General features: G+C 43.1%; 2 protein-coding genes across 3 annotated transcripts; both read left to right on the forward strand.

The window, feature by feature from the left end:
• Positions 1-1,287: 1,287 nt before the first annotated feature.
• Positions 1,288-10,196, forward strand: LOC139649224 (6-phosphofructo-2-kinase/fructose-2,6-bisphosphatase-like). 2 transcript variants are annotated; one of them, XM_071525564.1, is made up of 14 exons: positions 1,288-1,368; positions 5,153-5,278; positions 5,446-5,542; positions 5,637-5,703; positions 6,562-6,636; positions 6,841-6,897; positions 7,212-7,333; positions 7,438-7,645; positions 7,837-7,983; positions 8,396-8,500; positions 8,749-8,878; positions 8,986-9,048; positions 9,140-9,204; positions 9,643-10,196. In XM_071525564.1, the coding sequence occupies exons 1-14, from the start codon at positions 1,317-1,319 to the stop codon at positions 9,700-9,702; spliced, it is 1,374 nt and encodes a 457-aa protein (XP_071381665.1). In that variant the 5' UTR covers positions 1,288-1,316; the 3' UTR covers positions 9,703-10,196. The 2 variants fall into 2 exon arrangements, with proteins under 2 accessions (XP_071381665.1, XP_071381666.1); XM_071525565.1 differs by lacking the exon at positions 1,288-1,368 and adding an exon at positions 3,577-3,622.
• A 943-nt stretch (positions 10,197-11,139) lies between these two features.
• Positions 11,140-21,138, forward strand: itih6 (inter-alpha-trypsin inhibitor heavy chain family member 6). The gene is made up of 17 exons (XM_071525548.1): positions 11,140-11,256; positions 12,085-12,120; positions 13,362-13,516; positions 15,233-15,343; positions 15,523-15,770; positions 16,390-16,559; positions 16,703-16,819; positions 17,022-17,193; positions 17,358-19,028; positions 19,224-19,256; positions 19,465-19,482; positions 19,597-19,644; positions 19,744-19,776; positions 19,945-19,989; positions 20,096-20,209; positions 20,392-20,775; positions 20,876-21,138. Exons 1-17 carry the CDS (start codon positions 11,140-11,142, stop codon positions 21,136-21,138), a joined length of 3,735 nt encoding a protein of 1,244 aa, XP_071381649.1.
• Positions 21,139-24,682: the final 3,544 nt, after the last annotated feature.

Raw genomic sequence — 24,682 nt, forward strand, 5'->3', positions numbered from 1 at the left:
ACACATTTATGGATTTAACTGGACGTTCTGGTGCAGGCCCCACATCAAGAATGTCTCTTTGGTATTGTTGAGGAAATCACTCAGAATCATTTTAGGAGTTTGCTGGAGAGGAGTGTTTAATAATATACTAGGGTCTGGGTCTGAGATAGTACAGAACAATGGAACAGGGAAGTAATTTATGCAGTGAACCAAAATTGTTGTAGCCAACTGGTATGTAAACTAAGTTGTAGTAACAATGGGGAGTACTCTGCAGTCACGGAACAGTTTACAACGACAAAGGATGATAGAATCAGAAGGTGATAGGATGTTTCTCCCAGACAGCACTTAATTATCTGCAGTTTCAATGGGCTCCAAAGTCTTTTGATTAACACAGGACAGGACATAACAGTACAGTATGCTTATTTTCAAGGTGTCTCTGAAGGTGTCTCGTTGTCTGAGGTTGTTTGCTTCACTATCGATGCTCAAACAATTCTTCATCTTCAACAGTATGTTAGTCGCCCCTCCGGACCACAGCTGCAGGCAGCAGAAATGTCGTGCCTGTCCTGAAGACCTTACTGTACTCTCACCACCTCTGGTTGCCTAATACATGATCTGGCAATCATTTGAATTTAATCATTAACAACATTGCATACCTAAGTCTACTTCTCCCATCGTCAATGTAGTATCTTTAAACATGATAGGGACTGTTCTGTAGGCCTGTATCTTGGTGTGTGTGCTGAAAATACAGTAGAGTGTCCATGGAACACAGCATCATTTCCTGTCATCAAAATATCTGCAAGACCCTTGGGTTTTGATCCCAAATGTTAAACCCTCCCCACTTCTTATGTAAAGTCTACTGAATGTTCTGTGGAGTCTAAACACACACCACGCAGCCAACAACAGGGCCGGGCTGCTGACGCTTCACTGCTGTTCATTACACTTCACACACGTGTGCACGATGAGTGATAAGTGGTGTGGCAGGATAAAGTTGCCACCCCACCTCCACCCCCCACCCCACCTCACCTTCTTAGCGACCTTTGCTCTTGTTATGATCCGCCCCGTTAGTGCTGCTTCTCCCTCGCCATGTGTGTAAGTTGTGAACTCTGGCCCTGGCAAACACTAAAGGACAAGCCCAGTCTGCTGCTATCATATGTCCATGTGTCGTGAAAAGAGAGGGGTCGGGCGGGGAGGGGGGGTGGGTTGAGAATACTTTGGCAGAGGGGTTTAGTTACTTTAATAACAGCATCAGTTCTGTAGCTACTGGACACGTAGTCCTCGGAGTCGGTTGGACGGTCTTCAGATGGTCTACTGGTCGGTTCATTGGAATACTGGAGAGAATGGAGCTGCCCCAGCTGGAACATGTGAGGCGCCGCAGGTGTGACAGTGCAGGTGAGATCACTAAGTGTACTGAGTGTAACTAAGTTATAAGGAAACTTTACTGTAATATTTTTCTACCGTACATCTAGTATGTGATACGTTACAGGACATAGGCCTAGGCTCATGTTGTCAAGGGAGAGCTACACAGACAAGTTGTCAAAGGATTGAGTGCTACACAGAAAACAACAGTCTATGTGTTGTTTCCAACGTAATGCTGTGCTTTAGGCAGCAGTGAAGTCGTTTCACAGTGCCACATTTTGAGTGGCACTATTGCAAAAGTAGCTGGTATGGTATATACAGGAAATGACTTAGGATAACAGACCGCACTGGGTTGTCTGTTGTGTAATGGACAAAGTTAGTTCTCTATCTCCCTCGTTGTGGGTTTTAGCCAAGCGTGCCCATGTCTGAAGTTAAGAAATGCTTTGCACGACACAAGTTATTGAAGTTTGTAAGCGGTAACAATGGTGAGTGACTTTATGGGACAGTGAGTGAGCCAGGTGCCCTGCCCAGGTCCTCCAACTCACCTCATATGAAGACACATGGCATATATTTACACTTCAGCAATCTGGAACCTGATCACTGCAGCCTGAGACACACCTCACCTCTGAGGAAGTCTTGCTCAAGAATAAACCAGTTGCTTGTGTTAAGTGGAATTTACTCATGTGCTTTACTTCATATTCCTTGCAAAATTCTTCTCCTTTTTAGTGTGTGTGTGTATGTGTGTGTGCGTGTGTGCGTGAGGGAGATAGAGGGAGAGGGAAAGCCCAAACTCTATATCCCCTTAGCCCTTGTTTGGGAGGGCAGGCTCAATTCCTGCCAGAGCAAACCCCCAACAGGATAGTATGTACCCTCTCTCAATAATTGGGCTTAGCCCAAAACAGAAACACTGGCCATTAGTGGCTAGCATAAACACTGGCCAAGATGGGATTTGCCACTTAGACTTTGAACATGGGCCAGAAATACGGTAAATGATGTGCCCTGTACATAGTTAATGGAATAAATGATATTTGGTATGAGTTCTGAGATCTGACACTTTGATACAGACTGTCCAGTGGCATTATGTCATCGGTGACCCTTTCCTTCAGGGTGACAGGGAGACATGAGACTGTCAGAGCCATTGGTCTATTAGAAAGTGGCCAACATTTCGAAAGTTTATTTGAAAATAAGACATTTATTGAAAACTCTTTCTAAATTTTCATGTCTCACACGCATCATTCACAGCTATACTCTTTGGGACTGGTTACATTCCCAGCTACATTCATTGGCTACATTCACAGCACAACACAGCAAATTTCCTGTGTTAATATGTGTTGATTAGTTGGAGTTGAAACGTGTTGAATGCAGAGTTGTGTGCCCACTCAAAGGCTTTGGGGCAGCTGTTCAAAATTATAGAAAGTGTTAAATTAACTCTGATCCGAGTGGACTTCTATAAACACTGGCATACACTCTAAGACTTGAATTAACATCACCCAGTGTCACCCAGTTTCTCTACAATGACTGTGCTTATTGAAACATAAATTCTATAAACACAGCAAATTACGATACCAAATTACAGAACCATAGCTGCTGTCATAGACTTACTGTACAGAATATAGAAACCTATAGCCTACATTAACCTTAAGGAGTGTAACTGCCCCCTTGTGGCAAAAGCGAGGAAGCCCTACTGTACATGTGATAAACTAACTGCAGTACTAACTGTGCTCATCTGAATTCATTAAAGGTTCCCACTTTTTTTTAGCTGTCCCAGAGGAATCTGTCGTTCTTGCCACTGACTTACACTTGAGTTCCCAGGTCTGCCACCAGAACAGATGTACAGCACGGTGGATTTGGATGCTTCCCTGCTGTCTGACATCACCGGACAGATTTGGGCTAACTCCGGGGCAGCTACCCTCAGGCCTTTCTAATCGTGAAACAGACGGAGAGGCAGACAAGCAGCATGGCCAGAGGTCCCCCCCCCACCCCCCCTCTCCCTCCCTCCCCTCCTGCCTACCAAGTCCTTCTCCTTAGCAACAGTCAGCTGACCTACGTAGAGTTCAATGAAGCACACACACACACACAGACACACACACACACACACAGATACGGCTGTGTGCCTCCCTTGTTCACACTCAATCCTCTGTGCAAAGGGAGTGGGACAGCGTCTGCCATCCTGGCCTCATGGCTCTCACCATCGACACGTCCACAGAGCAGAAAACACTCACGCAGACCGCACTGCTCAAGATCTGGGTGCCATGGATGGGCTACAACATGAACCGCCGGAGGGGATGTAAGTGACGTGAAAAGCCGACCCAGCTTGGATAGAACAGGTTCAAGATGCGTTACCTGTCTCTCCTCCTACTGTCTGCTTCTGTTTCAACTCAATTCTTGTTTCTACTACTTTGGATTACCTCTCCTTGTGATACAGCAGTCATGTCACTCATCTGTCTCACACTGGGCTGTGCTGGATCTTGACCATGGATCCCCCCACCTCCTGTTGGTGTGTGACTGAGCTCGGTCCTGCTCGGGGAAGGAGGTAGGCAGGCAGCTGTGTGAGGGAGACAGAGAAGTCGGCCATGCGATTAGGGCCAGGCAGGTCAGAGCTGGCTCTCTGCTCTGCGACTGACACGGTCCTTTGAGCAGTTTTGCTGATGCGGCATACTCCATTCATACTGAGAGGGCCTGGAGGCTGCTTCTCTCCCTCTGCCTGTATAGAGACACATGGGCCATCCGGGCACTTGTGGGGTACAGCTAACTGGCCCCCTTAATGCCTGTTGACAGCAGAGACAGACATGCATGCAAAAGTTAACATGGCTAACATCATGACAGGCTAACAAAAACACAAAGATGTTTAGATTTGGTCATCTCTCCCGTCAGATGAAGATTTTAGTTTGTTTTTTCTTCACTGAAGCTTCATTAAATAATCGTGAGTTGTGAATCTCAGACAGAGCCTTAGATCCGTCCCATAAGAATAATGCTGTCACAGTTATAGAGGAAACATTATTGCTCTATACAGCTGTTTTGTGATGAGCAGATTTGTGACCATCTGCATGGAAAAGACATTTTAACACGCTCGGGCAAAGGTTATCTTTCTGCAGATTAGGAGGAAGTGTCATGTTGTTGTGGTTGTCAGCCATATGGCTCGGTACACTGTGCTGCTCTGGTTGTCTCCAAAGTGTTGGCTACCTGAGGAGGGCAGCATCTGGTCAGTTTAAATTATTCCTCAATTCCTCAGTGATGTGTTTTTGACTGTTATTTGCATTATATTTGCAAAAGGACCATTCATTCATCATTTGAATTCCTTTATGTGTATATTTGTTGTTGTTTGCTGGTCGGCTGGATTGTTTTCTGTGTCACCTGAAGTGCTGCCAAAGACTGGCAGATAAGTCATGTGATACTACGCTGGTTTACAGACATTTGAGCCGCACCTTGGAGCTCATTCTCTCTCTTAATGAGGATTACCTTGGCAGCCAGGTGCACACACATGCTCAGAGACACATATATACACACACACACACACACACACACACAAACACACGCACAGAGTAACATACACCCACACAGAGACGCACACATGGCACAGTAGTTACCTCCCAGAGTTTAGAGAAAGATTACAATGCATTTCACATTACATTGTTGTGTGTGTATAAGTGTGTAGATCTCCATTACTTTTTACATTTGGACATTTGGCTGATGCTCTTATGCAGAGTGACCTGTCATAAGTGGAACAGTAGAAAAAGCTTAATTTCCAACATCGCCAACATTCACATACTGTGACAATCGATTGCTTTATGTTTTTGTGTGTTTGTTTTCATCTTAGCCTCAGTGCCTCAGTTCTGCAATTCCCCTACAATGCTTGTGATGGTGGGACTGCCGGCCAGAGGGAAGACCTACATCTCCAAGAAGCTCACTCGCTACCTGAACTGGATCGGGGTTCCTACAAAAAGTCAGTTTTCAAAGTGAATCCCTCTTATTCTATACATGAATGTATAAAAGTGACAAGGCATTGAATCTATTTTAATGTTACAGTTGAACTTTGGTGAATTTTAGGAGATTTTTCCTTGCCTTAATAAGGAGCTTTTACTTACCCCCTCTGTTTCCCAATCCCCCCAGTGTTTAACGTGGGTCAGTACCGCAGGGAGGCCGTCCAGATCTATAAAAACTTTGAGTTCTTTAGACCTGATAATGAAGAGGCCATGAGGATCCGCAAGTACGTGAAATGAGCAGACTTGGCCTTTATTCTCTCATGTTTTGTAGTGTTTGCTCCTTTCATTATGTGACTGTACCTTCTCTCTCTCTCTCAGGGCCTGTGCAGCCGCTGCCCTTAAAGATGTAGCTGCCTACTTCACAAGGGAAAAGGGACAAGTAGCCGTGAGTAAGAGGACAACTGAAACTGTCCATCTAATCCCAATAAAATACATTAAACATTTATTTATTTTGTTTATCTAGTTTACTTATCTTTTATTTAGTCAGGTAGTCTCATTGAGATCAAGATCTATTTTTCAAGAGAGAGACGTTAGAAGGGCGTCTTGCTGGCTCAGTTGGCTAAAGTGCACACCATGTAACTGTGACACTGTGGGTGTGAACCTGGCTTAGGACCTTTGTTGCATGTCATCCCTCTCTCTCCTATGTAACTAACCAGTCTTGTGATCTGGGACCATAATAATTGTTTTTTTTTTTAAAAGACAGTAGAGATGTGAGGTAGAGCCTTAAATTGATCTCCTGTAATAAGACACAAGACACTGTGGTAAACTGCATTCTATGTCTTCAAAGTAGAAGGTGCAGCATGTAAATACAAATACATACTCTGGATTGTACAAGGGCTTTTCTATTTTCAAAGGAGAAGCATATTTTGTTCAAGCATATTTTATCATTTCATCATCAGTTTTTGAGTAAGGTGCTCCACATGGGTCTTGAATTAAAATCTATCATCTTAGCCATATTGGAAGGTATTTGTATGGTTGTACAAGTTCAATTTATTGCATGGATACCACCATTAGTAGTACTAGTGAAAGTCCAAGTGAATAACATATATTTAGATTTATCATATAGAATGACTATGGAATAACCTGCTATAAAAAAGTAGGCTATAATACCATGCCAACAGTAGTATATCAGTTCATACACCTGATTGTTAAAAAAAACACATTATAAAAAATGTGAATGTCCTGTATCTCCCCATGTCATAAGAATGCATTAATGCTAACACTTATCTTCTGTCCTATCAAGGTATTTGATGCTACCAACACCACCAGGGAGAGGAGGGCCGTCATAATCAGTTTTGCCAAGGAGAGAGGTTACAAGGTAAGTACAGGTCTATGTTACTGACTAATCCACAGTGATGCTTCAGGACATTAACAGGAACAGGAACACTACCCGGTTATATGAGGAAAATAGAATAGAATAAAATAGAATAGAATAGAATAGAATAGAATAGAATAGAATAGAATAGAATAGAATAGTTTATCTTTTTTGTTCAAATTTTGTTTGATATCATCTTATACATAGGTGTTCTTTGTGGAATCGATCTGTGACGACCCCGACATCATTGCAGAGAATATCAAGGTGAGAGCAACCTTCAAATTTTCCGAGTTACTCATGTGGTTACATACACTACAACTGTAAATCATTTACATCTTTTAAAATGTATGTTCCTTCCAGTGTCCACATCCCTATTTATGTCACATCCTGTCAACCCCCTATTAAGAGCCCAGTCCATCAATTTCAGAGAGAAAAATGCAATGAAATAAAATCCAGCTCCACATCCAAAGCCAGGAGTGGGGTGATAGTAGCAGGATTATCAGTATTTATTTCTGATATTTAGAGAGGTTGTGATGGAGTATTCCGAATTACATACTGAGGCTGACTTTCCTTTCTAGCAAGTGAAATTTGGGAGTCCAGATTACATGGATCGCGACACAGATGAAGCCATGCAAGACTTCATCCAGCGCATTGAGTGTTACAAGGCAACCTACGTGCCAATAGATGATGAGAAAGACAGGTACTGACCCATGATGCTTTTCTTCATTTGAAACTTAGAGAACTATTTTTCCATTTCAAATTTGTTTTCAAAATTTGTTTTCCCCAACGTCAAACTTGGAACAGGAAGCTGTCCTACATCAAGATCTTCAACGTGGGCAGTAGGTACCTGGTGAACCGGGTGCAGGACCACATCCAGAGCAGGATAGTCTACTACCTGATGAACATCCACGTCACACCGCGCTCCATCTACCTGAGCCGCCACGGAGAGAGCGAACTCAACCTCTTAGGCCGCATCGGTGGAGATTCAGGCCTCTCCCCTCGGGGTCAGAAGGTGAGTGAAGCACACAATAGAGAAAGAGTTCATTACATACAGATTAAGGTTCCTTGAAGCAATCTGTGAAATCAACTTAAATTCAAAAAGCCATACCATAATTATCAGTGCAAATCTGGTATACAGAGACAAAATACAAAATTGAGTCATTTGTTTTAATTCATAATACAAATGATACCCATTTTCTCCAGTATGCCAATGCACTGGCGACCTTCATCAAGAGTCAGAAAATCAGTGACCTGAAGGTGTGGACCAGCCACATGAAGAGGACCATCCAGACTGCAGAGGCCCTGGGAGTCCCGTATGAACAGTGGAAGGCCCTCAATGAGATAGACGCTGTAAGTTTATATGCATTTCTCCGTTTAAAACATAATGGAGTCCTTCAGACGAACCATTTAACTCTCATTTTAGATTTTCAGATGATGTTTTCACATGTCGGTAGGTTGGAACAGTCTGTGTGTTCACAGCTGAATACAGTAGAGGTTGTGTACTTTGAGGTGTGCAGCATAGTGTAGAGAACGTAGAGCATTCACATTCATAAAGGATTTGGATTGACTGTGCAGCTGTAAAGCGCATTTGCTGCTCAATAAAAATACAAAATGGGTTTCTGGTTCTTGACATGAGTGCATATGTGCAGTACTTTGGAAGCACTAATTGAAATTTGGGTTGAAAATAAACATCCTCTAGATCAAAGAAACCCATCCACTCACGGTGCTGTTAATGTTCTTCGTGTTACTTTTCCTCACTAAGGGTGTGTGTGAGGAACTAACCTACGAGGAGATTCAGGAGAATTTCCCAGAAGAGTTTGCACTGAGAGACCAGGACAAGTATCGTTATCGTTACCCCAAGGGTGAGGTAGGAGCTCCGCTGAACTTACTCACTGCATATTCACTGCTTCCTATTGTGACTAGGTGCTGTAAATCCTTAAGAAATGAACAAAACATGGTGGATCCGGTGATTGGCCAAAAGAGCTGATAGCTTTATACATGTGCTAAGTTGTATGTTTCTGTCATGGAATGTGCATTTTTTTGGAATGATTTTTACGACTGAGGAGGTAGGACAGAGTGAATTGAGTTGAATATTTAATTCTTTCTCTAACCCAGTCCTATGAGGACCTTGTCCACCGTCTGGAGCCGGTCATCATGGAGCTGGAGAGGCAGGAGAACGTTCTGGTTGTCTGTCACCAAGCTGTGATGCGCTGCCTGCTGGCCTACTTTCTAGACAAACCTGCAGGTACAGAAAACAGTTCAACCTCTGCATGGATTGGCTTATTTCCCACTTGTACTGACACCTTGACTTAAAGGTTTTTTTCTTCAACCATCTCCTTTTCCCCTCTGAAGACAAGCTGCCTTATCTAAGATGCCCCCTTCACACTGTGCTCAAACTCACACCAGTAGCCTATGGTAGGTGGTTGATGCTTACAAAGTGTGTGAAACATCCAAACTCTGTCTGAAAACCTTTCCCTGAGGCTTTTGCTCTCTTGCCATTTTGCAGGGTGTAAAGTTGAGCCATGTTTCCTCAATATTGAAGCAGTCAACACACACAGAGAAAGGCCTGTGGTAAGTTTCCACATAATAAATACTTAGCTTATCCAGCAATAATGTTTTGTCATTTGTATACAATGTCATTGTATGTAATGTGCAATGAATATGTAGTAGTGACCAACTGAGTTCTATTTCAAAAAGTTCTACATGTATTTGCTGAAGGTATAATTCAATATTTGTAAAATAGTGTAAGTCTGTAAAAGTGGCATCATTTTGTCAGCCAATAACTTGCATTACTAGTCTTAATAAAATCTGTCAATTTTGTACTGTCAATCATGTGGGAGGGTATCACTTGTTTCCAAGTGGAAATTGTGGAATTAAACCCTTCATTTGTAAAAAAAAAAAAATAATAAAAAAAAATAATAGGACATTAAAAAACAATAAAATAAAATAAAATTACCCCCCTCTCAGTATTTAAATGGGATCTGAGTATTTGTGTTGCTGTTGTTGCAGAATGTTGATGTGGACAGAGACCCAGAGGATGCCCTGCAGACTGTTCCTGATCACATATAGAGGCTGTTTGGGAGACATGAACTCTAATTATGTGAAGTTGGATGCAACGCTAGGTACTAGTTAACTTCAACTTCAAGTGATATTAGAAATGCACTCCAGTTTATACTTTATTGTGTGAAAACGGAAGGGCAGGATGGGTTTAAGGCAGGAGAAGACAAGGGAGAAACTGGACTAACCAAACCTGCCTATACATATAGTATGTGAAAACATCACTACTAAAGAACATGGACTCCCCCTGGTGTAAAAGCACACAACCTAAACCTGATGCAGGAGGTTGTGTTTCTGACATGTCTATGAAATGTTCCTTTGTCTGTTATCATCTGACCACGGTTTGTTTTTCAAGGTGTCATATATTTAGAAAAAAAATGAATGTGCTGTGCATTCAGTTTGAGAGAAAAAGGGAAACATAAAAGGATGTGTCAAGGTGTATATTACATGCATATGTAATTGTATTAGCAGCATAATGTGTTGTTGATCATCTAATTATCCTCTAGAGGTAGGAATCAGCACCATGGACAGAACACAAACAAACAATAAATGGATACAAATACATTTTGTCATATATTTTGCCACTTCGCTGTGACTGTATAAGCTGTGTAATGTAGATATGAGGAGGTCCTGACTGATAGAACCAGCTATAACATGTTGTTGAGTACATTCAGAAAATAAACTTCACATTACAAATAGGCTAACAGACCTTTTTGTTTTGGCTTGGCAGCTCTATTGTGATGTTAGCCAACACACCCGTGGAGAAGCTTTTATATAGAATTATGGAAATAAAAATACATTTGACAAAAATGCTCCACCAGCAGACCAATGCTCATCACCCCAACAATGAGTCTTTGTTAAAGAATAGCCTACTGGAGGAAAATGAAGAATTTGGAAGTAATTCAAGATGCAGAATATAGGCTGTCAGACAGAAGGACGCATTAAACACACTTAGAAACACATGGAGAGATGGAGGTTTTTTTTATTTTTTATTTTATTATATATATATATATATAGCCTATATATAGTTTCATATAGTCGACATTCATGGGTTAATAATTCGTCATTTCTCATGCTGCCCGATGGCAGCAGTCCGCGAAATGTCCAGTATCCATGAACACAAGCAAGGGGGCAGCTAGCTTGAACCCAGCGGGACAGCGGGAACTTTCTGACTGAACTTCACAATTTTTGGCCATCCGATCACCACCTGCCAGAACACTTATCCTTGTATTGTGTGTGTGTTTTTTTATTTTTTTTTATTTCAGTGCTTCCCAGCCGTTTACATTAAGCTGAGGGAGGGGAGAGACTGCCCCTTGCAAAAAATAACTTGTGTAAAATGTGAGGTTTTGCACCGCGTCCTGCACAGGAGCTGCTTCACTCCCACTGACACCGTGAGAGCGCTGGGACTTGGCAGTTCACCTCATTTTGGAGCCTAAAAGCTGTATTATTATGGACAGGATGACTTTCAAGATTCAATGCATTTTATTTATCTTCACGTTGTATGTGCAAGAGGGATTATCGGGGGAATATGAAGCACACCTTGGAGCAAAGACTGTTCTTCTACAGGTGAGGCTGATCTTTTGCAGTTTTGTGTGAAAAGTCTCTGAAAGACTATAAGTTGTACACGTTTTTCTGGAAAACACCCCTTTGTTTACTGATGCATAAATGCATAGTTATATAATAATAATAAAAAAAACAATAACTCAATCACAGATAGAATTAAATATTTGGTATTACATAGCCTATGGAATATGGTTTAGCCTACTGAAACATTTAAAAAGCCATGTTTCCCAAAGTGGGTTTCTCTGCATATATAATACTAATACAGCTAAAACAGTGGCTCCACAGGTAAATCTGTATCATATAGTTCAATTTTTTACTTAAATGATATGCTTTTTATGTTACCCTATATACCATAGAATAGTTATAGGGTTTCCACCCTTAAAGTTATTTATTTATGTTAAATTCCCAGCAATGTCCAGGATATGTGGTAATGTATTGACACAGCTATGATTTGTGTGCAAAATTAACATTTGAAACCAAATGGTGCACCCTCACTGCCCCTGTGTACAGTGAAAGCATTTATTTCCAGTTCCACTTCCCTTCCATTCATGAATGGCTTTGATTCAGACTATTTTGACGCAAAATCTTGACCCAACCCTCACACACAGATTGTGGAGATTACTTCAAAAAGGAGGCATTTTTAACAAAATATAGTACTGGGTAACTATGGCGTTGTGTAGCACTGGATAAAGTCACTTTTGATGTCACATTCTCAACTTGTTCATCTTTGTTTTTTTATCACTATGTGCCATAGACTTCACAAAAGCACTCAACACACATTTTACAAACTACCCAGCACTTGATTGACTTGCTGCCTTGTTTCCCTTCCAGAGAATAAAACGTCAGAGCAAACCAGCAAAGCCAGTGGTAAGTTTGTGGGGTTTCCTCCGATAAAATGTTTTAAATCTTATGCCAAATCAGTAACATTCATGTATTGCTTGTAGCCCCTCATACCACAAGCCTTAGGGTAACAGCAGAGATCCTTCATTGTTTTACTTCTGTTAAATGAACTTACCATGTCCTGTGAAGCTTTTTTGATATCTGGAAAAGGCATGTGATTGCAGAAATGTGGACATGATAAATTCAATGTCATGCTACTGTATTTGCCAGTCATGCCATAATACATACAGAGCTGAACAGCTATGTACCTTGGTCTTGGTCCTAGCCTCTTGTACATTGTGAACTGAACAACAACTTTACAGGAAAATAACCTCCATCCTGGTATCATCACTAACACTACAGAATGCCTTGCCTCGAGTCTCTGGTTTGCTCCAGTCTTGCCTGTGCTGTAATTTCATGAACACATCATTCTTGCTGTACAAAGAACCCACAACTTTCCTAAATAGCGGCGAGGCAGAGGGCTGCTGCGCCTCTCGTCTCCTGGTCCTGCAGTAATGTGGCCAGAGCTGACCAGATTGGTCTCAGCAGGCGCCGGCATTACCCAAGTAAACAAGAGGAGGGGACAGATACCACGCAGAGAACTGCTTTGTGTTGTTTCGTTAACTTGTCAAGCCAAAGTCAGAGCGATGCCGGGCAAAACCGTGGTATGCCAATGAAAAAAAAAAAAATTATGAGTGGGGTTTATGATGTGTTTTTCCTATGCCCCAGGATAGAACAGCGTGTTTAAGTAAGGATTCATGGCTTTCTCCTATGGCCAGAATTGAGAGAGAAGCGCTTATCCTGGGCCATAAGCTGTGATGTGTGTACACTTCCAGTGAGAATTGTTGTAAAACAACAGGAAAAGATGACAGTGGCATGTAGCCAGGATTATGAGTGCAGCACTTTATGGATGCACAACATTTGTACTGTAAAATGAGTTAAAATGAGTTTCATTCTAGGGTAAAAAGTCAGTCAAAAGCCAAAAGCCGGCCTCCCATGCATTCAGCAGAGCACAACATCTTGATGAAGTCACACATCAGTCTAATATTTCTTGTTTCTTCATGTTCACAGATGTTGGCAAAACTCTCCTATAGGCCATAAGAATCTCATGTGAATCCTTAACTTAGGTATTTCTCCTTTAACCTCTCTTTTGATATGCAGGTGGATCTAAATGAATTAACCATCTTCTTAAAGTCATGTGTTTCTACATTAATTTGCTGTGTCACCAGCTGAAGGTGACAGACTACCATGTGAGGTGTTCGGTGGTGTCCCGCTACGCCCTCGCCACGGTCCAGAGCTCGGTGTGGAACCAGCTCCCCATCACCAAGGAGGCTGCCTTTGAAGTGGACCTGCCCTCCTCCGCTTTCATCTCCAACTTCACCATGTGAGTCCGTCCAGGATCATTAAGTGTTCCTCCGTCTCTGTCTGTCACTTATGCTGTGTATCAAATATATGTCTACGTTTTTCTGTCTGTCTGTCTGTTTTTCTATTTCCTTCACTTTCAACCACTAACTTCACTATGCGAGCTGGGAAATGCACCCCAAAGCTCCCCCTGTCACCCACTGTCTCTTGTATGGCATTTGTTCACAGGTAGTGTGGACTTGTAATTGTATTAATGGCGCTCCCAGTTAAAGCATTCACACCCCCCGAGTCAAAAGTTAAAAGTCTTTTTGGCAATGAAATGGAACATTGGCACTCAGCAGAATAATATCTCCTTAGTGGAAATTTTATTAAATAAAAGTAATGCGCTTGGTGATGGGCAAAATCCAGAAATAAAACTTCAGAGGAATTATGTCAGGAACTAAAATTCCGGTCCAGAGGAGGCACATAATTTGATTACTAAGAGGGCTGGAAACCACTCTCCTTTAAAAATTGCTAAATATAAACAAAACAAATAAGTCAACATTGCAGGCCCAACAGCAAGCCTAGAGCTGGATTTGGGAGCGGAAGCAGGTCAGGAGGGGGGGAACCTTAGGCCAGATGAATACCAGGCTTTGTAAATAGAAGTCAGAAAGTTAATAGAGAAAATGACAGGAGTTTGCCCAGTCCCCCCTTTCTCCCCTGCACAGTTTACTGAGGCACCTTGCCAGTTTAGATATACTACACACACACACACGCATGCATTTCCACAAACACTCTCATCCATATGTGCAGATTTGAATTTTTCTAAGTGTGAGTCTGGAGAATATACAGCTTTTTTACAACCTCTCAGTAACACTTGCACGCAATTTCTCACATCTTTCTCTCTCTATCACTCTCTCTCTATCTTTCACAGACACACACACACACACACCTCCACACACATATGGCCGCCTGCACATCACCAACTACCGGGGGGAAAAAAAAAAGAAAAGCTGTGGCAAATGTGTTTCATTCGTTCTGTGGCATTTCTGTGTCTGAGACTAAGAAGCCTGTGTTCTGTGTGTCGGTCACTCATGTACAGCCGTTCCCTTTCCCTCTCAGCCAGCCACACATAAATACAAGCACCTCCATTTTCCACTGGGCTCTCTCATGCCATTCTGCTCTGTGTCTCAAACAAGACCTGCTTCAAGCCTGCGGGTTTATTTTGGTTGGCCCTTGATGTTTTTCTATTTGGATATATTCGTTCAAAGGACTTGACCTTAATTTAGCACCTTGTCACGTGACACTGGCAGTAACCAAAAATCTAGGAACTGTGCTGTGTGAATTGGATTACACCTTGAGCCTCGGTTTTGGTTGGGATTTAGCTGGGTGTAGCACATAGGGGTATTACCTTAGAACGTCATAGTGTTGCTAGATCTCTCTTCATTAATCATGTTTTCAGAGGGAAATTACCCCTTTCCACTCACCCCTCTTATGACCCCACCTCCCCTTCACATGCTATGAACTCCATCTGCAAACAAACATGATGCGTGTTTGTGAAGTGCTCTACAGCATATAGCCCAGCTTTGTGACGACTACTTGCGGTGTAAATATTAACCGTGAATGCAAGGAGCCAAATAAAGTAAATCATGCTTAACAACTCCATGCAGACCAGGCATGTTTCGGACTGTAACATAATCTGACTACTGTGAGTCACACAGAGAGTCATTTCTTCTTCCTCTTTCCTCTATCCCATCAGCACCTCCAATGGCAAGGTGTACGTGGCCCAGGTGAAGGAAAGAGCTGCTGCCAGGAAAATTTACGACGCTGCTAAGAAGCAAGGGAAAACAGCCGGCCTTGTCGCTACCAAGTCAGTCTGAGGAAGTATTTTATACAGAATTTAGAATGTAATTTTAGACTTTATTTGGGTAATTTGCAAAGCTACAGTATGCTGCAAGTTTTTCTACCACTCCTACAGTATGAAAGACTAGACCGACATCCAATCCAACATTGTGTGCTTTTCTTCCCCTCTGCTCTGCTGTGTTCCAGAGAAAGGGAGATTGAGAAGTTCCGCGTGGCAGTGAGTGTGCCATCGGGGGCGCGGATGTCCTTCTCCCTGTCCTATGAAGAGCTGTTACCTCGTCGACTCGGCCGCTATGAGCTCAGTTTGGGTCTTAGGCCGGGACAGCCTGTCCACAACCTCACGTTAGATGTCACTATAGCAGAGAGGACGGGCATCAGTTTCATCAAGGTCCTTCCGCTCAAGACTAGCCGACTGCTCTCCAACACTGTCCAAGGTAAAAACTGACAGAGTGATTAATCATCAAGACTTAGTGGAGTAGGTTTGTCTCAGTTGTTATTATGTGTATTTGAATCCAACCTTATCTTATATAAGTGATACTCTGCAAGGTCCTTGTTTTTTTTTAAATTTATTTTGGTGACATCTTTGAGTGTTCACTGCTGTGGTATTTCTGCATTTCACCTGTCAATCAAACAGTGTGTTTAGTCCTGTCTTTTTCCTTGGATTTTCTGTTGATAAAGTTTGAGTTTCTGTAGGTGGTGCTCTTTTCTTTGTCTGTTCAGACATGGTGGCTATCACTGCTCATGCTAACTACCAGTTCTTCTTCTATTTATTCCAAACAAACTAGAAATGTAAAACACATCACTTCCTGTGCAGCAGAGGATTTTTCCTGACAAAGACCTATCAGGCACCAGGTGTTTAGAACAGGAAATATAAAAGCTTTCTTGACCTGGGTACATGTAGAATCACTATTGTATTATGTTAATCGCCAATACAGAGTAGCAAAACTGACATTTCCATATGAAAATGTTGTAGATTATTACTTTAACTCATTGTTGATTGCTACTACATGGGAATGACTGACAAGTTTACCCTCTTGCCATGCTTCCCTGCAGGTGAAGCTGATGCCCCTGCCTCTACTCATGTAGAGCGGAACGCTGGCTACGCCCGAGTTCGCTACAACCCGACTCTACAGCAGCAGAACAGCGTCTCCTCCAAGGGTCTCAACGCAGACTTCATCATCCAGTACGATGTGGACCTCAGAGACCTCATGGGTGATGTCCAGGTCAGCAGCACCTGTTCATTCCTGACTCATAGCATGTCAAATACGAGTGTACATGCAGCAACTCAACACAAAAATGTGTTCTTGGTGATAGCAAGGTTGTCTTATACCTTCTCTCTTTGTCTCGTTTTCTCTCCCTCTCCCAGGTGTATGATGGATACTTTGTGCATTACTTTGCACCCAGAGGGCTTCCTGTGGTTCCCAAGGATGTCATTTTTGTCATTGATGTCAGTGGCTCCATGATAGGCACCAAGATAAAACAGGTAAAGTGGGAAAAAGTGGGGCACCCTGTACAAAAAGTCACTTAGGGACTCTCTTTGGCCACAGCTACATCAAGGGGGCAAGAGGGGTAAGAATAGAAACATATCTAAAGTATGACATGCTTTGCTAAAGATAATATTTGATAAGATTTGGGTTTATGTCAATAATTCTGCTAAGGACAACAATATGTTGTGTGTGTACTAGACCAAGCAGGCCATGAGCACCATCCTGGGGGACCTTAGAGAGGGAGACCACTTCAATATCATCACCTTCTCAGACAAGGTTCACACTTGGAAGAAGGGACGAACAGTCCGGGCAACTCGGCAGAACGTTCGAGACGCCAAAGACTTTGTGAAGAGGATTATTGCTGAAGGATGTGAGTTGGGATGTGACTTTGTCTGATCCATGGCATCTCAGAGACTATTCATATACAGTCAAGTAAATAATTTTTATCCTTTTTTTTAATCAAAATTATTTATTCCTTCTTTCTTTCTCCTCCTTCAACCCACACTGTCCCTCGTTGTTCCACTCTTGCTTCAGGGACCAATATCAACGCAGCTCTGCTCTCAGCTGCCCAGCTTGTCAACCCCTCTCCCTCTGGCTCCTCTAACCAGCCCTCCTCCCGTCGTGTCCCTCTGGTAATTTTCCTTACCGACGGGGAGGCAACCATTGGAGTAACGGCTGGCGACACCATCCTCAGTAATGCCAAGAAGGCTTTAGGCTCTGCCTCTCTGTTTGGCCTTGCCTTTGGAGATGACGCAGACTTCCCTCTTCTGAAACGCCTGGCTCTGGATAACCGAGGTGTAGCTAGAATGGTGTATGAGGATGCAGATGCAGCCTTACAGCTGAAGGGCTTCTATGATGAAGTAGCCAGCCCCTTGCTATCGGATATCCAGCTGTCCTACCTGGATGACCAGGCTTTTGACGTCACCCGCTCCCTTTTCCCCAACTACTTCCAAGGCTCTGAGTTGGTGGTGACTGGGAGGGTTAAACCAGGGATCAAGAATTTAAAAATAGCACTGAGCGCCATTGATTCAAAGCAGCGGGTGAAAGTGGAACATGATGTGTTGATTTCCAAAGCAAAGGGGAATGGGACTGCAGATTCACTAAGCTGTTCAGGAGGGATGGAGGGGATCTCCAGCTTTGTGCGTCGTCTCTGGGCGTATTTCACCATCAAAGAGCTGCTACTGGCCAAACTGAACAGTACTGACCCTGCGACTCAGAGGTTACTGGCAGACAAGGCCACCAACCTCTCCCTCAAATATAACTTTGTCACACCTGTCACTTCTTTGGTGGTAGTTAAGCCAGATGCGGATGAGGCAGCTCAAACTCCAACTACTGTACCCACTATTACCACTGCAAAACCCACCACCTCAACCAGTACTACTACCAAAACATCCACCACAATGGCTACTACTGCTGCTACCAAAATAGCAGCCGCTGTTGCTCCAAGGAAGCCCAGCTCACCTTCCAGGCCTAACAAAACAAAACCAGACCCTCCATCGGCTAAGCCTCCACCCCCTCAGCCACCTCCTGGCCATCCCACAAGCACCCCACAACCCAAAAAGGGCTCAACACCAACTACAACAGCAAAAGCCATGGCTACACCATCCATCAAGAAAACCATCACTACTTCTAGTCCTAGTTCCGTGAAAACTGCCCCGGCACCACTCTCTGGTAAAATGCCCACTCCTTCTCCCAACACTTCCAAAACGGCCTCCGTTCCTCCCTCTGGAAAGATATCCACCTCTCTGCTTAACTCCCTGAAAACTGCCCCACCGCCTGCACCTGGGAAAACCTCTACCCCCCTGCCAAAAACCTCCGCCATACCGACAACATCCACTACCGCACCTCCACTCAGTTCAGTCAGAACCGACCCTGCGCTCCTGCCTGGGAAACCCCTTACCCTGCAGCCCAGCGTAGTGAGGACGGTTCTCCCTCCGGTCCGAGTGACCCTTCCCTCCTCAGAGACAGAGAACAGCACCACGTCTGCCACAGATGTCCGTCATCCTGAAACCACCACCGCTCTGCCTGGGCTGTTGTCCCCGCTCACCTCTCCCACCCCGGCCCCAGCTCCGGCTTTGGAAGACAATGACACAAACTTGGACGCAGACGCAGACATCAGGATAGCCACCCTGGTGTCAGCTACCTTTGCTCCCATGCCTGGTGTAACAGATGGGCCAAAACTGTGGGAGGCAGCAGGGCTTCTGGGTAGGTCATCCACTCTATTTTGTCTATCGTTCCGTGAGTCTGGTTTACAATTTCACCCTCACTGCACCCTAATAAGTTACAAGCTGAATAAAAGTGCAGACTCATTTTTACTCTGCCTGCTAAGGAGCTCATCTACAGCATGATGCAGAATTGGTGTGATTATCCCTAACAGCATGTTCTTTATCTCTCCACTAGATGTCTCTACCTCCATTCAGATTCAGAGAAAAGGTAAAACTGTATTCTTTATCTGTATGAAGTGATCACTTTGTTTCTGACATTTTAATTACATTTTATCTGACATAAATGGAATTGAAATTTTATGAGATGGAATATCTGTGTAACAAATGATGGTATTTCATGATGTTGAACTGGATGACGGCATTGGAAATTAGTGTTGACTAGTAATCTTATTTTCTCTCCCTTCTGTGTTTGACAGATATTGACCTTGTAAAAGGTGAGTGTCTCTATTTATGCTTCACATCCTGTGTTTGCCCTTGAGAGCGCTCTTCCTTAGCAGCAGAATGTGTTCCGTGCTTCGTTTTCTGATTGTTTCTTTCTCATTTCCTAGACTATGATGCAACCTATGACTATGACTACGATCTCAACTATGACGCCTGTAAGTTTTAAGTGCTCACCGGAGACAAATTTGTACGTAAATGCTTTTCAGCCTTGAAAATGGAAATTTTCAATACGTTTCTATTGAACTTATTTTCAGGGGGAGATGATACACCGGACACTGACAGATTCGGTAAGTATTTAGTGGGTGGTGCACACGGCTATACCTCATCAATAACATATTACTAATTATGTAGAGATGATACAACTACTGCTTTCAATACTTGTCTAGTCCTGTCATTGGTTTCAGTGCTTGGGAGTGAGGAGGACTGTCCTTTAGTTGAATGTCTTGTCCTTTTAGAACCTCCAACCAGCCTGAGCTCTGTCAGGGTCTTCTCCTCATCAGGTAAGGGCCTAATGCGTTTTTTGTTTGTTTTTGTATTACGCATTCATGGTCATCTGAAGATTTTACACACTCAGGTTCTTTTGATGCTCAATGTTATCTCTTGTAGTTGATGGAGATCCTCACTTTGTGGTCCAGCTGCCAAAGCTCCGTCAGAACCTGTGTTTCACCGTTGACGGCAGGGCCAACGATGTTCTCAGGCTGTTAGAGGACCCAGAGAGAGGTGAGCACAACCCCAATAATCCTCTGCTGCTTCTGACTTTACAGTTACAGGAAGAAATCAATATCCATATAATGAGAGAGAGCAAGGAGAGCTATAAATGTTTTAAGATCCACTTTCACACATCGGTATAGTAAATATTGCCTTTTTGGGTGCATTATTAAATGTGCACATGTCTCTTTAAGGGATTGTGGTGGACGGCCACCTAATGGGGGCTCCCTCCAAGCATGGCGTAGAAGACCGCTCCCGTACCTACTTTGACCAGCTCACCATCTCCTCTGCCATGGGCGGGTCCGGCGGCATTATGATCACCCTTTCATTGGACGCTGTAGTGGTGGAAGGGGAGGGGCGGGACACCCTGCCCGTCAATCAGCAGGGATCTGTGACGAGGCAGGGTGTGAGGGTCGCTGTGGACAACCATCGGAGCTGTCGGATCGAGCTGGCCAAGGATGTGCGTTTCCTGGTTCTGTTCCACCACTACAAGCACCCCAGCTACCTGCAGATGGCTCACCTGGGCTTCTACATCTCAGATGGACAGGGGCTCTCTCCCTCAACCCAAGGCCTGCTAGGTACATCTATTTTATATATAAGTACATCAGCTCTCAAGTTGTCACCGTCAGCTCTTACCAAAACTCTAACTCCCCCTCACTGTTCTTTACTTGCTTACAGGCCAGTTTCAGCACGTAGACATGAGCGTGACTGTGGTGAAGGATCATCTAGATGGAGGTGTTCACCGAGCCAGTAAGGACGGAGTCCTGGCCCGGGGGATGTTCAGGTGGGGGTCAAAGCACATGCCCGTCACCTTGCAAGACAAGACCCTGAAAGACACGGTGCGGAAACGCCACCTGGGCAAGTGTTGGGTGGTGCCCAAGGCAGAGGTAGAGAGACTACTGGGGCATCCGTACCAGAGCTACGTGGTGGATCGCGTGTAAATGACTCTAGCTAAGTCAACTCCACCTTGCTGCCTCTCTGCTGGACAGTTCAGGTCTCAATAATCATCATGGCATGATTATTGGACGAAAGGATGAACAAGAACTGGGACTTCACAGTGCTAAAATGTCATGTAGAGCCTCTGACTGAGTCACTCTCAACTTCTCTGAGAGCAGTGAAACACAGGTGTGGTTACAAAAGAGAGAGTGGGGGCGGGTGTTAGGGTGGAGACTACGGTGAAAGAGCCAGCTGCAAATAAAGGAATGATGAACACACACAGCAAATACAGAAGTGAAGGTAGCTACAGTGAGGGATTGAATGATGCCATTGTGCCTTCTCCATCACTGAATTTGAATTGGATTCAAGCGCTGTGCTCTGTATCTAGAGACCAACTAATCGTTTTCCTGTTCGCATGGCAACCACAAAGAAATGTTCATTTATGCTGCAGCAGTTCTTTTCTAGCTCGCTCTAAAATGTCTGACACACCCATGCTGTTCACAAAAAAATATTTATCAGATTATTCTTATATTTCAGCATGGAATGATTATTAGGCAAAGGTTGATTCTTCTATTTCTGAATCGTGTGTAATTATTAACAATTGTATCATTATGTAAGTTTTATTTTGAAGTGTATATAAAGTATGAATGTATGTATGTATAGATAATCCCAAGACATGGTTACCCACCTGCATGTGATTACACAACTTCAAAAAACACAATAGAAATCAGGAATTTGATGGGTCTTTCCAGGTTTGCCATGTGCTTTTTATTTTTCTATCATTTCATTCATAGTTTAATTCATTTTATTTGTTACACAAGACATTAGGCATTGTTCACATACTAGTGATCAAACAAGGACTGTAAGTTTTCTACTACTCAGTCTGAACTATTTCTTTTGTCAATTTCAAGGGATATTGTCAATAGTAGTTTTCAAAGGCCAAACTGGATGGAAATTAAAACAGTACAACCACACATTAGGCTTTTGTTTTCAATAAATAAAAAAGAGAAGACAGTATCTGATGGTGAGGAAAGGCGGGGGAGGGAGGGGCTTCAAATATATCTATGCTCAAAGAGTAAACAGTATTCCAGTTTTTTTCAGATAACATGATTCCAGGATGAAGACCACATACAATGTTGAACGACGCACAGTGTGAAACTGTTGTGAACAGATAGCTGTATAAGTTGACTTTTTAAACGGGTAAAGATTCTGAATTCAACTCCATGACAGAGGCTGCTGCTGTTTTCCTTCCATCAAAACCTGTTTGTTAAGAATGCTAATAATCATATTAAACCATGATGCAACACTGGAATGATCACTAAATAAGGTAAACATAACACATGACACAGCAAATAACAACAAACAAAGACAAATAATGTAGGTGTGCATCACTTTTAAAATCCATTTTTATCAGTTATCATCTTAACATAAACTAATAGCATAGCATATTCAGCATTTGACGTAAACCTTCCACCAATACGTCAGTGAAATTCAAATAAATAGAGCATAACAATAAGACACGTAAACACCCCAAACACGCAATAACTTTGTTTAGAGTTGTTAAGGGATTGGTAATGGTGGGTAAAGCGAAATGGAACTGCTTCGACGTTGTTTAGTGTTTTAAAGGAAAAGGTTGGAGCATCTCGTCTGTCCATCTTTGACGTGCAACAAGCCAAGCCACAGATCAATCTGGCTCTACATGTGCAGTGCAGAGACACAGGGATTGCCTTTATTCAGGTATGCAACGACACGCCTGATTTGGTGGAACAGACTATCCCTTCTTTAGTATTCAGTCGACTCTACACGGCAACATACACTACCAACGTGATAATGGCCCTACTGGTGTAGTACTTTATAGATGTCAGCAAGTTTTGCCAATAATAGGCAGGAACACCCTTCTCGGCACAAGACTGATCTGCAGCTAACAGTTCGTTAACACAAAATAATCCATTTTCGAGAGAGCCCAAACATATGGATAAGACCCCAAATTAAGGCTAAAACCAAATAAAAGTATATTGGTTCATTCTTGTGGGGCGGCACTTGTAACTGTGGCCTCAGGTCTTTTGCTATGCTACAAAGTGTTTTAAGTTGTGGGAGTGTCCAGCTTTTCCCTCGATTTAACTACTATATTTTTCACATGGTTTAGTTCCTAAGGGAATGACCATCTGGATGACATACACAAGGGTTGAAACAACCAAGACACGATCTGGTGCTTTCACTATGAGCTGAAATTTCAGTCTTCACCCTCTTCACCCAAAAGTGAAACTTTCCTAATATCAAATCCAAAACATTCCCTACATACATTCTTAGCTCCTTGGCACACTGCCTCACATCTCAACAAGTATCATTTGTGATAATCCTTTTGTTTTCATATCACTCGTTCCAAATCTTCCAGAATACTTGGAAACCTCACTTGACATAGCAAGCCGCTAGACAGATCCTCTCCATGCCTCTTTTGCTCTTGACATTCCCTTTTTAATGTTCAAGCCTACTTCAGTGTCAGACCACAGTTTCAACCTCAGCTCTGTAAACTTCATAACTTCAGCAAGTGAAAACGTGCACCAAATATATAGAAATAAAACTCTTCAATAATTTAAAATGTTAGAAAGTAAACTATTCAAATTCAAAACTGACATCACACAACAGAGATAAACAACGGAACAGTTTTTTTTGGGGGGGGATGACAGTTAATAGCCACCGGTTAGCTTGCCTGCTAGCACAGGGAACACAACAGCATTGCAAAGTGAGCACTATCAGTTGACAGAACAGCCCATTTATATGTAACTTCTCATCACATTTTTGCCCGACCAACAGATTTTGCCAAAAGGAGCGGAGTCTATTGAAGTAACACAGGTAAAAGACCAAGTAAGAGAAAAGTGAAAGCAGGGTTGACAGGAATGATGCGTGGAATGGTCCAGCCTTCATACCGCAGTGTCATTATGTTCTATATACAATACAACGGTGTGTAAAAGATGCATGCATGTCAACTGGAGGTGACCCTTCGAGAGGATGAATCTACACTAAGCCATTACAGTTCTCTCACGTCAGAGCTCGCAATTTATCCCCCTCAATGCCATCGACCTCGCTCCACCCACCCAGCCTCTGATATGAGGAGAAAGACATTACAGAAAGAATGAAATGCTTTTGAAATTGCCAACAACAAGTAATAAGTTCACCTCTAATAATGATAATAGTTAAGACATGATTATAGATTCTACAATGGAATGAAAAGACCATATCAACCCTGCTTTTCAGTGACAGAGATAGGGAATGTGAGTATTTGAACAATGTGTGTTTGTGTGTGTGTGTGTGTGTGTGTTTGTGAGCGTTTATGTGTTGGAACGCGTGTCAGGAGAGAGAGGGACGTGAGGAAAAGGAGGCAGACGGCTTAAGGCAGGCAGAGCCGAAACACACACCCTCGACCTTGCTCACACTCCTGTGTTCTCCCACCCCGGCCCTCTCCCGCAGGCTCTGCCCCGTCTCTAAAACCTCGTCGCCTCTCCTCCTCTCCCGGGGGCCCCGCCCTCTCTCTGAAAGCCCCCCCAACTA

This window comes from Centroberyx affinis, unplaced genomic scaffold, assembly GCF_046629955.1.
Source record: "Centroberyx affinis isolate AG114_WGS23_722 - 3 ecotype Tasmania unplaced genomic scaffold, CSIRO-AGI_Caff_v1 ptg001304l_1, whole genome shotgun sequence".
NCBI classification, from domain to species: domain Eukaryota; kingdom Metazoa; phylum Chordata; class Actinopteri; order Beryciformes; family Berycidae; genus Centroberyx; species Centroberyx affinis.

Excerpts from the sequence above, each read along its gene's own strand:
- LOC139649224 (XM_071525564.1), top strand. The coding sequence starts at position 1,317 with ATGGAGCTGCCCCAGCTGGAACATGTGAGGCGCCGCAGGTGTGACAGT. Across the intron at positions 1,369-5,152 it reads CCGCAGGTGTGACAGTGCAG|CCTCAGTGCCTCAGTTCTGC; the intron begins GTGAGATCACTA and ends TTTTCATCTTAG. Across the intron at positions 6,637-6,840 it reads CCAAGGAGAGAGGTTACAAG|GTGTTCTTTGTGGAATCGAT; the intron begins GTAAGTACAGGT and ends TCTTATACATAG.
- itih6 (XM_071525548.1), top strand. The coding sequence starts at position 11,140 with ATGGACAGGATGACTTTCAAGATTCAATGCATTTTATTTATCTTCACG. Across the intron at positions 11,257-12,084 it reads CAAAGACTGTTCTTCTACAG|AGAATAAAACGTCAGAGCAA; the intron begins GTGAGGCTGATC and ends TTTCCCTTCCAG. Across the intron at positions 16,820-17,021 it reads TAGGCACCAAGATAAAACAG|ACCAAGCAGGCCATGAGCAC; the intron begins GTAAAGTGGGAA and ends TGTGTGTACTAG.